Raw genomic sequence first — 13,535 nt, 5'->3', positions numbered from 1 at the left:
AATTTTAAAGCATGACATGTTTGGTATCTATTTACTCAGTGTAACATCATCTTTTATATTTTACAAAAAAAAATGGGTTATGTATTTTGTTTTTTGCATTAAAATTAAAAAAAAAAAGTGGATTTTTTCCCCAAAAAATTGCGTCTGAAAAACCAATGCGCAAATACCTTAAATAAATTGCAAAAACCCACCAATTTATTCTCTATGGCCTCGGTTTTAAAAAAAAAGGTATAATGTTTGGGGGTTATAAGTAATATACTGACTGATAAATGTGAACAAAAAGTGCCAGAAAAGGCCCAGACTGGTGGTTAAATAACAAAATAAAAAAAAAGTAAAAAAATACAAAAATGTACATTAAAAAATAAATAAATAAAAAAGGGAAAATTCGATGGACCACTCAGTCTTTTCTCTGCTGTCACTTTTCTATGTTTTACATAATTACATTGGACCAGCTTAGACCAATGTAATTATGCATGATCTATACCTGGAGGATCCTTGTGGAAGAAGGAAATGCCTGTAGTAGGCAGCACTAATATAGTGATCACCGCTATCTCCTGGGTCCTGTGCTTAGAGGCTGCCCTGCTGCTTAGGCTCCATTCACACCTGATTGTATTGATTTACTGGCGTTTTTCTTAGCTTTTTTTGCAGCTTTTTACAGCGTTTTAGAAGTGTATTAAAAGCGTTGTTTTACAGCTTTTACAGTTTTTGTTTAGCCAATAGAAAGCACTAGGAGGAGGAGAGGGAGAGGAAATTAGGGGGTGGAGAGCTGCTCATTGAGCTTTTTACTGAGCGCTTTTCTGCTCAAGTCAGGTGTTTCTATTAAAGTCTATGGGGCCAAAAACGTTCGTAATTTGCCAAAAAAGAAGCTCTTGTACTTTTTTAAGCTTCAGGCATTTTGCTTCAGACAATAGAACGCTCAAATGTGAACAGGGGCTATTGAAATAAATTCGATTTTGCTTGTTGGGAGTCTTGGAGCTTCAGAGCTGAGCGTTTTACGAGCTAAAAAACCCTCAGATGCGAACAGGACCTTAAGCCGAGCCACGTACACATGCTTAGATTGTCGGACAAATTTTTTGTCTGTTTTTTGTTGCATGCTAGTCTCATATCGAAAATGAAGAGGTTACTTTCATATGAAAATTCTCGTACGTCAGAATTCAATTTTAGAAGTGATGTCATGTGTTGAATTGTTTTGCATGTATTCTTTCCTTTCCGAGTATGCGTAGTCTTGCTCTTATGATTTTGTTGGACAAAAACTGCGCTAAGTAAACGGAAATCGGACGTTGTGTTCATGTACGATAAAAATTTTGTAGCCTGCACATTCAGTTTTTGTCAAAAGCACTATAATAGCAATCCGAAAATCGGCAGATCATTCGTCAGATTAAATTTTACTTCCGATTTTCTTATCCTGTGCACGGGCCTTCAGTGAACACAGTAGGTTGCTTCCTGGACACAGGCACCATTCAGAGGACACTTTGCATTTTTTTCAATGCAAATACAAAGGGTTCTCAAATTGAATGAGGGGGGGGGGGGTGTTGGTGAAGTGGTGATATCTAAACATTCTGGCTGTCTCTGGCTTCAGTGTTTTCTTTAACCACTTAAGGACCCAGCCTTTTTCTGACATTTGTTGTTCACAAGTAAAAAATCTGTATTTTTTGTTAGAAATTAACTTAGAAACCCTAAACTTTTTATATTTTAGCAGAGACCCTAGAGAATAAAATGTCGATTGTTGCAATTTTTTATGTCACATGGTTTTTGCGCAGCAGTTTTTCGAAAGCAACTGCATAGTTAGTACAGCAATGTCCTCAGCTTATTATTTCCGTTTAGCCCGCTGGGTTGAACGAAAAAAAAAAAAAAAAACTTCCTGTGTGTACCAGGCTTTACAGACCGGCCATACCAATTGCTAGAGTGTGAGAGATAACATCATGATCAGTAAGGGTTCTTTCACTCTGGTTTTACGCCCGACGGACTCTGTTTTGCTCAGCGGGGATTGATCCGCATATCCCTGCTGAGCAGGCAGATGACAGGTCCGTCTCCGCTCACTGTGCTGAGACGGACCTGTCGGTGCTCCGTTCTCTATGGGAGATCGGATGAAAAAGGACTGGCTGTCTGTTTCCATCCGATCATCGCTGAACAGGCGAATGACAGGTCCATCTCTGCTCACTGTGCTGACAGACCTGTCAGATCCCAGCTCTCCTCTATGGGAGAGCAGATGAAAACAGACCGATTGTCCGTTTCCATCCGATCCGTTCCCCGCTGAGGAGGCAAATGACAGGTCCGTCTCCACTCACTGTGCTGAGACAGACCTGTCAAAGCTCTGCTCTCTATGGGAGATCGGATGAAAACGGACCGCCTGTCCATTTCCATCCGATCCGATCCTTCCATGGAAAATAGGGTTACCATCCCTCTAAATTTCATGGACAGGACAGGATCGGATCGGATAGCAGCTGGGGTCAGCAGACATGTCACCACTAACAACGGCTGCCCCATGGGGATGAATGGAGCATCCGATCAGGTCCGCCTGAAAAACAAGTAGTAAAAGAAATTCTCCTGCGCTCGAGTGATGTCTGATGGAGTGAAAAGAGGTGCACTACAAGCCCAGGTGTTAAAAGAGCTATCGGTCTTGCTGCCCCCTTCAGGATCAAGGGTATCCAGAACCAACTGGTAGAAAAGACAAAAAAGAAGAGCAGCACTCTTTCTGGCTCTGAGGAAGGGGGTTCGCCCCTGAAACGCGTCAGCCTAGCCACAGCAGCCCCATGCGACCATCTGCATGTCCATTCGCTATATTTGGGACCTTGGCTACCTTGGAGATTGCATATGCTATGTTGATGTGTGTTGTATCACACCAGTCTTGTGAGTACTTTGTACACTTTTTAATATTTTAATAAATGGTTTTATGGTAATGCACTAGGTCAGTGCGCCCCTCTTTTTATTTTTTGTCTTTTCTACCGCCTGAAAAACAGACAGGCGGACATGATCGCAAATCCTGTATGAAAGGGACCTTAGGTGTTTCTGCTGCTAAACTTTTTCAAGAATAAACCAACATCACAAAGAATTGCAGTACTGGAGCTGCCCACCCAGCAGCATGCAGGATAAGTGTTAACATGGAGGGAGAAGCTCAGTTACACATGAAATGACAGTAGGTTGGATTCATGTACAGCCAAAGAATACTTTAATCTGTGATTTTTTTATTTATTTTTTAACTGGCAAGTCTTTATATAACACCAAGGTGGGTAAGAATACAAATATATATAATTTACATCAGAAATGGATCTTCAACCTAATGGCTTCAATTACAGAATGAACTGGCAGCATGTAACCTGAGACCAGAGCATTCCCTCCTCTCACACGCTATTGGTCGGTTTCTGTGTCTGCCAATTATCTCTAATGGCAGCTATGTCATTACGCCCCTTCCTGTAAATACGCTCTATCACAGCTGGCAGAAAATAAGCCCAGTGACTGGCTGGTGTAGAGGCCTACACAGAGATACCGCTGAGAAAAACAAACAGCTGTAGTCACATTATTAAACCTTAGCAAGCCACTGTAAGCTTTATCCACATTGGGCGCCTCTAAAGTAAAGCCCGTCACATGACCACCGTCCAATAGAATTTTATGCTTTATTGCTGTTTCTTCATCTGCTGGGATGCGCTCGTTCCATGGATATAATGTTCATTTTCCTTCTTTGTTTCTCCTCATTTCCCATCGTACAGAGACCGGCTCCATCTATCTTCTCCAGTACTGTGAAGAGACGGGGAATGATAAGCCATTACATACATAAATACGCTTCAAACGACTTCAATTCTCATGGTAAAAACTTTAAATAAGCCTTGGGGGAAATTCATTTATTGACCTTTTTAAGGGAGGCAGTTGTGAATCTCATTTAAGGTGTGATTTATCCACTGGCTGAAAATTGTATTTTATAATCTACCGCTGGTTATAGTTTATCATAACAACACATAAGGATTAATTACGAAATGTCACAGCATTTTTATAGCTTTTAGTATTATTACACAACATTCATTATTTTACTAATTTATAGAGCGCCGGTGCCGCCGCTGAGCCATCCCGTCTCTGCGCCAGAGAAGATTACATTGTAATGACAACACAACAACGCACAAATCTGCTTCGGTCAGTTGGGTGGAAGCTGATTAAAGAAACGCTATACGGTCAACCCTTCCTGAATTCCTGACCATCGCATTTATCTATATGGTCAAACATTCATTCATTCCTGACCATCACACCTTCACTATATAACCAAACGTATTGGGACACCTGCCTTAACACACACATAAACTTTAATGGCATCCCAATCTTAGTCTGTAGGGTTCAATATTGAGTTGGCCCACCCTTTGCAACTATAACAGCATCAACTCTTCTGGGAAGGCTGTCCACAAGGTTTAGGAGTGTGTCTATGGGAAGCACATTTGTAAGGTCAGGCACTGACGTTGGAGAGAAGGCCTTGCTCGCAGTCTCCGCCCTAATTCCTCCCAAAGGTGTTCTATCAGGTTGAGGTCAGTTGCAGGCCTGCACCTCAAACTCACTCATCCATGTTCTTATGAACCTTGCTTTGTGCACTGGTCCAAATCATTTGGAGGGGAGGATTATGGTCTGGGGGTTTGTTTTTCAGGGGTTGGGCTTGGCCCCTTAGTTCCAGTAATGGGAATTCTTAAGGCGCCAGCATACCAAGAGATTTTGGACAATTTTATTCTTCTAACTTTGTGGGAACAGCTTAGGGATGGCCCCCTTTGTGTTCCAACATGACTGCACACCAGTGCACAAAGCAAGGTCCATAAAGACATGGATGGGTGAATTTGGGCTGGAGGAACTTTACTGGCCTGCCTGAGTCCTGACCTCAACCCAACAGATCACTTTTGAGATTAATTTTGAACGGAGACTGTGAGCCAGGCCCTCTCCTCCACATCAGTGCCTGACCTCACAAATGCGCTTCTGGAAGAATGGTCAAACATTCCCAGACACACTCCTAAACCTTGTGGACAGCCTTCCCAGAAGAGTTGAAGCTGTTATAGCTGCAAAGGGTGGACCAACTCAATATTGAACCCTATGGACTAAGACTGGGATTCCATTAAAGTTCATGTGTGTGTACAGACAGGTGTCCCAATACTGTTAGTAATATAGTGCATCTATGGCGTCAAACGTTCATGCATTCCTGACCATCACACCTATCTATATGGTCAAACATTCATGCATTCCGGACCATGACACCTATCTATCTGGTCGCTAAGTTCTTGGCACCCCTCCAAATATTTTAGTTCAAGTGCATATGACACTGGTAATGTTACAGCATACAAAGATAATAGTAAGAATTTATATAATGCCGCCATTTATGCAGCATTTTACACTTATTGCAAATTCACATCCACCCCTGCCCTCAAGGAGCTTACAATCTAAGGTCCCCATTTCACATTTTTTTTAAACAGTTACTTATATAGCGCCGTAAGTTTACGCAACGCTTTACATACATATATATATATATTGCACATTCACATCAGTCCCTGCCCTCGAGGTGCTTACAATGTAAGGTCCCTAACTCCCATTCATACATACACATACTAGGGCCAATTTGGACAGGAGCCACTTAACCTACCAGCATGTCTTTTTGGTGTGGGAGAAAACCAGATTACCCGGGGGAAACCCACATAAGCACAGGGAGAACATGCAGACTCCAGGCAGGAGGTGCCGTGGTTGGGATTCAAACCCATGACACTAGTGCTGTCAGGTGGAAGTGCTAATCACTTAGCCATTGTGCTGCCCATGTACATACATACAGTACATACAGTGGGTACGGAAAGTATTCAGACCCCCTTAAATTTTTCACTCTTTGTTATATTGCAGCCATTTGCTAAAATCATTTAAGTTCATTCTTCTTCCTCATGAATGTACACATAGCACCCCATACTGACAGAAAAACACAGAATTGTTGACATTGTTGCAGATTTATTAAAAAAGAAAAACTGAAATATCACTGAAGAATGAACTTAAATGATTTTAGCAAATGGCTGCAATATAACAAAGAGTGAAAAATTTAAGGGGGTCTGAATACTTTCCGTACCCACTGTACATACAGTACACATACATAGGGCCAATTTAGACATAAGATAATTAAGCTACCAGTATGTCTTTGGAACGTGGAAGGAGAGCAGAGTAACCGAAACTGAAGACTCTAGTTCTTCAAAGTAAGAGTGCTAGCCACTAAGCCATTGTGCGGCCCAGATATTAGGCAATTAAGCCCTTATATGCTCTAGTATGACTGTGCCTCTTGAACAAAGCCAGCTCCATAAAGATATGGTTTGAGAAGTTTGGTGTGGGGGAGCTTGATTGTCCTCCACAGAGTCCTGACCTCAACCCTACTGAAAGCCTTTGGGATGAATTGGAACACCAATTGTGAGCCAAGTCCTCTCATCCATCATCAGTAGCTGACCTTTTGGGGAAGGTTTTTCTGTTCCAGCATGACTGTGTCCCTGTGCACCAAACCAGCTCCATAAAGACTTGGTTTGAATACTTTATTTGTGGAGGAACTTGAGTGTCCTACACAGAGCCATGACCTCAACCCTAGTGAGCACCTTGGGAATGAATAGGAACACCAATTGTAAGCCAAGTCCTCTCATCTATCATCAGTATCTGACTTTTTGGGGAAAGTCTTTTCTGTTCGAACAGGACTGTGTCCCTGGACACACAACCTGCTCCATAAAGACATGGTTTGATGAGTTGGGTGTAGAGGAACTGGAGTGTCTTGCACAAAACCCTGACCTCAACCCTACTGAACACCTTTGGGATGAACTGGAAAGCTGATTGAAAGCCAGGCCTTATTGTCCAGGACAAGAAAAATTGTCTTGCAGTAAACATTCAAATTCACCCCAAAGGTGTTCAAATTCTCTCTTTGGTTGAATGAATACACGTTCCCACAGACACCCTCCAAAATCTTGTGGTAAGCATACGAAACTTGTATTAACTCTGACGGTTTTGGAACTGAAACTTCAGTTTTGAACAGGCTGACCCTAATTAAAGCTGAACTTTTGAAATTATAAATGCAGTTATGTAATCATTGAAATATACAGTCAACGTTTTTAAATACAAGTACTTTCATGTAATTGCCTATACAGCGGTACTTTGACTGGAAGATGATGGAGCAGCACTCAGGAGCCAATCGGGTGTGATGCATGCAAATGTGCTGACACACAACATACAGACAGAAGGAGAGAGCAAAGGCCTGTTCACATTAAACAGACAGAGGTTTACTGTGCAGCAGTTGTGCTTTCTGGCTGCAGTGAGTTGGCGGTAAGGAGTGGTGTGGTGCGTGATTCTTTTTTTTTTGTGCAAACTTTATTTGAAGTTCACTAAAATAACACTTAATTCATGTCAATGTACAGAAGCACGGCTGTACAGTGACATGCGATCATGTCCAGTGCACTGCGATAAAATGCACCACGTCTGCCTTTTATCGCAGATTACTGCAGCACAGCTCTGGACTGCATTGCGGTGTGACCAGGATACTAAGAAAACAACTGTTTTGTAGGTGTCCTAGCAGTGACTGGTGGTCTTCTAGTGCAGAAAAGTGACAGTCATCGCACCAGTGTGACTTGGCCCTAAGTCGAGGAATAAAGTAATCAGTGTTGTTTTACTGTCCAATCGAAGGCTTAGAATGAAGAGGTGATCAAATTGTTTAACTGGAGAAAAGTCAAGTCATCAGGCTGCCTACATAAATCTCGGCCCTGGATGGAAAGTACAGATCCTTTGCCAGCTTCCTTGTATGTACAGTGGATAAAGAAAGTCTACACATCCCTGTTAAAATATCAGATTTCTGTGATGTAAAAAAATGAGACAAAGATAAATCATTTCAGAACCTTTTCCACCTTTAACCACTTGCCGACCGCTCACATTGACCCTACTGCGGCAAAGTGGCTCGTTATCGTCCAGCGACGTAGACCTACGTCGCTGGACTCCTCCCCTTGTCGCACGCGCCGCCGGAGGCTCGCTCCCGCTTCAGACACAGCGGGAGTTAGGCCAGGGGAGGAGAGGCGGTGATCACCGCCGATCTTCCCCGATCGTCGGGGATCGAGTGAGGAAATCCGCCCGCTTGTGTAAACAAAGCGGGCGGATCTCCTATGTGACAGACAGTCACAGATTACAGGATTTAGCATAGCTGAACCTGCGATCTGTGTCACACAACCCCCTCCCCCCACACACGTCAGTAAGCACCAGACATACATTTAACCCCTTGATCACCAATAAAGTTAACCCCTTCCCTGCCAGTGTCATTATTACAGTAACAGTGCATATTTATAGCACTGATTACTGTAGTAATGTCACTGGTCCCCCCAAAAGTGTAAAAAATGTCAGTCAAGGGTCCGATCTGTCCACCGCAATGTCGCAGTCCCGCAAAAAAAAAAAATCGCAGATCGCCGCCATTATGTGTTAAAAAAAAAAAAACAATAAAAATGACATAAATGACATAAATCTTTCCCGTAGTTAGTAGCTGCGATAACTTTTGCGCAAACCAATCAAAATACGCTTATTGCGATTTTTTTTTACCAAACATATGTAGCAGAAAACAAATTGGCCTAAAATGTTAAAAAAAATCGGATTTTTGTAAAATCTTACCGTAAAATCCTTTTCTCTTAGCTCATTGACAGACGTAGTCTTCTTGATTCACATCAATTGGGTTATGTTGTCTCCGCAGGAGTAGGACTAGGCAGAAAGAAAAAAACGTTCTGGCTCCACCCTAGGGGCAGTCCCAGAGGGTATATCCTACCTCTCTCTGCTACAAGGAATCAGTTCTGTTATAAAGCAGCAACAGAGAATTTAACCCAACCCAACTCAATGATAGAGGGGCGGGTACTACATCTGTCAATGAGCTAAGAGAAAAGGATTTTACGGTAAGATTTTACAAAAATCCGATTTTCTCTGTCGCTCATTGACAGACGTAGTCTTCTTGATTCACATCAATTGGGACATCCAGAAGCAGTGCCACAAATGAGGGGTGGGATTGACAGAAATCAAAATCCAATCTAGAAGGCCCAACCGGTGCCAACTAGAAGTTTTAAAGGCTCATTATAAGCAAAGAATGAGACTCAAATAAAAATTCCAACGGAAAAAAACCCTCGAGGTAGACCACTGGTCTCCTCAAATGGCGGCCTGCAAAACCTTGCGGCCAAACGAGGCATCAGACGATGCCATTACATCAACTTTATAATGTTTTGTAAAGGTATGCACCGACGACCAGGTAGCCGCCTTGCACACCTGGACCACTGACGCCTGATGGCGAAAGGCCCATGACGCACTAAGTGCCCAAGGGGAGTGCGCCTTAACAGGGAACGGGGGCTCCCGACCCTTAATAGAATAAGCCTGTACTACTGTCTGTCTGATCCATTTGGAAATAGTCGCGGCAGATGCAGGCAACCCCTTTTTGGGTCCATCCGGGATCACAAAAAGTGAATCCGTCTTGCGAAACGAGTCTGTCGTTTTCAAGTATACCCTGATCGCCCGGACCACATCCAAGGAGTGTAAAGCAAACTCCCGAGGATGACTGGGCTTAGGACACAGGGAAGGTAATACAATTTCTTCATTCAGATGAAATTCTGAAACCACTTTTGGTAGGAAAGATGGATTCGGACGAAGAACCACCTTATCTCTATGAACCACCAGATATGGGGAACGACAAGATAATGCGGCCAGTTCTGACACCCTGCGTGCAGAAGTAATAGCCACCAAGAAGGCCACCTTCTGGGACAACGTAGGTAGAGGAATCTCCCTAATATCTTCAAAGGGAGGTTTCTGAAGAACCGACAATACTAAATTAAGATCCCAGGGTGGTAACGGCGCGCGCACTGGCGGAGCCAGATGTCGCACCCCCTGGATGAAATTCCGCACCAAGGAATGAGTAGCCAAAGGCTTCTGAAAGAAGATAGCTAATGCTGAGACCTGACCCTTGATAGTGCTCAAAGCCAGTTTCTGCTCAACCCCTTGTTGCAGAAAAGCTAATATTCGACTAACCGAATAAGATCGTGGGTGGAACCCCAGGGGTTCACACCATGCAATGTAGGACTTCCAGGTGCGATGATAAATCTTTCTGGAAGTCGCTTTCCTTGCTTTAACTAGAGTAGGAATAACTGAAGCTGACAATCCCTTGTCCTTCAGCACCTGGGTCTCAATAGCCAGGCCGTTAAAGCCAGCGATCGTAAAGCAGGATGGAAGATCGGTCCCTGAGACAGTAGATCCTCCCTGAGAGGAAGTCTCCACGGGATGTCCACCACCAGTCTGACCAAGTCGGCGTACCAAGCTCGGCGAGGCCAGTCCGGAGCTACCAGGATTACTGGAATTCCTTCCTCCTCTATCCTGCGAAGAAGTCTTGGCAGTAACCCGAGAGGAGGGAAGGCATACATTAGCTGGTATTGCCCCCACGGGGCGACCAGTGCGTCTGCGGTCTCTGCTAGAGGATCGTGGGAGCGAGCCACGAATCTCCTGACTAGACAGAAAAAAACTGATTCCTTGTAGCAGAGAGAGGGAGGATATACCCTCTGGGACTGCCCCTAGGGTGGAGCCAGAACGTTTTTTCTTTCTGCCTAGTCCTACTCCTGCGGAGACAACATAACCCAATTGATGTGAATCAAGAAGACTACGTCTGTCAATGAGCGACAGAGAAATGTTGATTTTTAAATTTTTTTTGGGGGGGGGGGGGGAATTTCATATAAAAAAATGTAAAAAATATTATTTTTTTAAAATTGTCACTCTTTTTTTGTTTATAGCGCAAAAAGTAAAATTCGCACAGGTGATCAAATACCACCAAAAGAAAGCTCTTATTTGTGTGGGAAAAAAAGGACATAAATTTAATTTGGGTACAGCGTCGCACGACCATGCAATTGTCCGTTAAAGTAACGCAGTGCTGAATAGAAAAATATGGCCTGGACAGGAATGGGGTAAAATCTTCCGGTCTTAAAGCGGTTAAAAATTCGCTCATTGAGAATTTTTTTTTAAAAGACATGTAGCTAAATACATTTTGGCCTAAATATATGACAAAAATTTAATATATTGGATATTTTTTAACTGTCAAAGTAGAAAAATATTGTTATTTTTTTCAAAATTGTCGCTCTTTTTTTATTAATATCGCAAAAAATGAAAAGTGCAGAGGTGATCAAATACCACCAAAAGGAAGCTCTGTTTGGGGGAAAAAATGACAAATTTTGTTTGGGTACAGCATTGCATGACTGCGCAATTGTCAGTTAAAGTCGCACAGTGCCAAGTTGCAAAAAGTGGCCTGGACATAAAGCAGGAAAATCCTCCGGTCCTAAAGTGGTTAATGTGACCTATAAACTGTACAACTCAATTTAAAAACAAAATGAAATCTTTTTTTTGGAAAACCTTGTGGCCAAAGGAAGAATCCGCAGATGCCAACACATCCACTTATATAGAACTTTGTGAAAGTGTGCACCGAGTGTTGCAAACCTGCGTCACTGACGCCTGATGGGGGAAGGCCCAGGAGGCACTGAGTGCCCGAGGGGAGTGCGCCTTAACGGGGAAAGGAGGAACCTGACCCTTGATGGAATAGGCATGAATCACCGTCTGTCTGATCTATCTGGAAATGGTCGCAGAGGAAGTGGACAACCTTTTTCGAGGCCCATCTGTAAGCACAAATAGTGAGTCTGATTTTCTAAAAGACTCTGTTGCTGCCAAGTACACTCATATCACCCAGACCACATCCAAGGCATGCAAAGTAATTTCCTTTGGATGTTTTGGTCTGGGACAAGGGAAGGCAACACAATGTCTTCATTCAAATGAAAATCAGAGACAACCTGAGGAAGGAACGACGGACAGGGGCGATGAACCACCTTATCACTGTAAACCACCAAGTAAGGTGAACGACAGGGCAATGCCGCCAATTCCAACACCCTGCGCGCAGAGGTGAAAGCCACCAAAAAAGGCCACCTTCTGGGACAGTGTTTTAGCAGGGGAATGTTCCAAAGACTCTCAAAAGGAGACTTATGGAAGACTGAGAGCTCCAAATTGCAGTCCCAAGGCGGCAAAAGAGACCGCAATGGAGGGGTAAAGTGCCTAACTCCCTGAAGAACGCACTAGGGGCCGTTGAAAGAAGACCAGTAAGGCTGATACCAGACCCTTGATAGTACTCAAGGCTAGTTTCTAATCAACCTCCCGTTGAAGGAAGGTCAAGATCCGAGCCACCGAAAAAAATGCGAGGATGAACCCCAAGAGACTTACACCACAAAATGCACGTCTTCCACATACGATGGTAGATCTTCCTAGGTTTTAACAGCGTTGGAATCACAGACTCAGACAAACCTCTATCCATCAGCACCTGGCGTTCAACAGCCAAGCCATTAAAGCCAGCGACTGTAAAGCAGGATGGAAGATTGGTTCTTGTGACAGCAGATCCTCCCTGAGAGGAAGCTTCCAAGAAACGTTGGCAACCAGCCACACCAGATCAGCGTACCAAGCCCAGCGAGGCCATTCCGGGGCCACTAAGATGACTGTAATCCCTTCTGCCTCGATCCTGTGTAGAAGTTTTGGCAGAAGCTTGAGAGGAGGGAAGATGTAAATCAGACGATACCGACCCCATGGGGCCACCAGTGCATCTATGGCATCCGCCAGAGGATCCCATGCCCGAGTCACAAACCTCTGGATCTTTCTGTTGAGCCAGGATGCCAACAGATCCACCTCGGGGATGCCCCACCAGAGACACAACTGATGAAACACCTCCGGGTGAAGGGACCACTCCCCTTGGTCCAACGCCTGCTGACTGAGGTAATCCGCCTGCCAGTTTTCCACCCCGGGAATGTGAACGGTGGTGAGGGCTGGAATGAATCCTTCTGCCCACCATAGAATGCTGGCTACCTCCAGAGCCGTCAGGACACTTCTTGTGCCCTCCTGGTGATTGACATAAGCCACAGCCGTGGCATTGTCCAATTAAATGTGCACTGGACATCCCTTGAAGACGATCCGCCCAATGTTCCAGACACAGTCTGATCATTCGGAGTACCATGACATTGATCAGTAGTCTCGACTCTTCCAGTGTCCATACTCCCCAGAAGAAATTTTGCTGGGGACGCCTCCCCAGCCGGACAGGCTGGCACCCTTGGCGACCACTGTCAAATACAAGGGGAGGAAGACTTTGCCCAGCCGAAGCGCTGAAGAACGAAGCCACCATATTAGGGACACTTGTTCCTCGGCTTAGCCAGATCTGATTGCGGAGACTGCGGATTCTTGTCCAATTTGGCCAGAATCCCCCTTGCAGGGACCTCGTATGGAACTGTGCAAACGGAACCGCCTCGAAGGTAGACACCATCAGGCCCAGCACTCGCATGCAAGTCCAGAGGGATTACCATCTGCTGGACAGCAGGAGACGAATTACAGCCTGCAGTTTCTGGAGTATGTCCAGAGGAAGGAGCACTCTGGCTAAGGCCGAGTCCAGAGTCAGACCCAGATAGTCCAGCTTTGTGGACCGAACCAGAGCAGAGACTTCTGAAAATTCAGAATCCAGTCAAACACCCTCAAGCTCAAATTGTGAT

The 13,535-nt window shown here is 44.3% G+C and overlaps 1 protein-coding gene across 1 annotated transcript in view; it reads right to left on the bottom strand.

Annotated features, from left to right (window-relative positions):
- Nucleotides 1-3,242: 3,242 nt before the first annotated feature.
- Nucleotides 3,243-13,535, bottom strand: part of PIK3C3 (phosphatidylinositol 3-kinase catalytic subunit type 3) — a 389,362-nt gene continuing 379,069 nt past the window's right edge. Inside the window, exon 25 of the mRNA XM_082248227.1 lies at nt 3,243-3,735. Coding sequence (XP_082104353.1) covers nt 3,721-3,735 — 15 coding nt within the window. The 3' untranslated portion in view covers nt 3,243-3,720. The remainder of the gene's footprint in view (nt 3,736-13,535) is intronic.

This window comes from Pelophylax lessonae (genome assembly GCF_965119305.1).
Source record: "Pelophylax lessonae genome assembly, chromosome: 1".
In the NCBI taxonomy this organism is placed as follows: Eukaryota; Metazoa; Chordata; class Amphibia; order Anura; family Ranidae; genus Pelophylax; species Pelophylax lessonae.
This window is presented reverse-complemented; position numbering and strand designations above follow the sequence as displayed.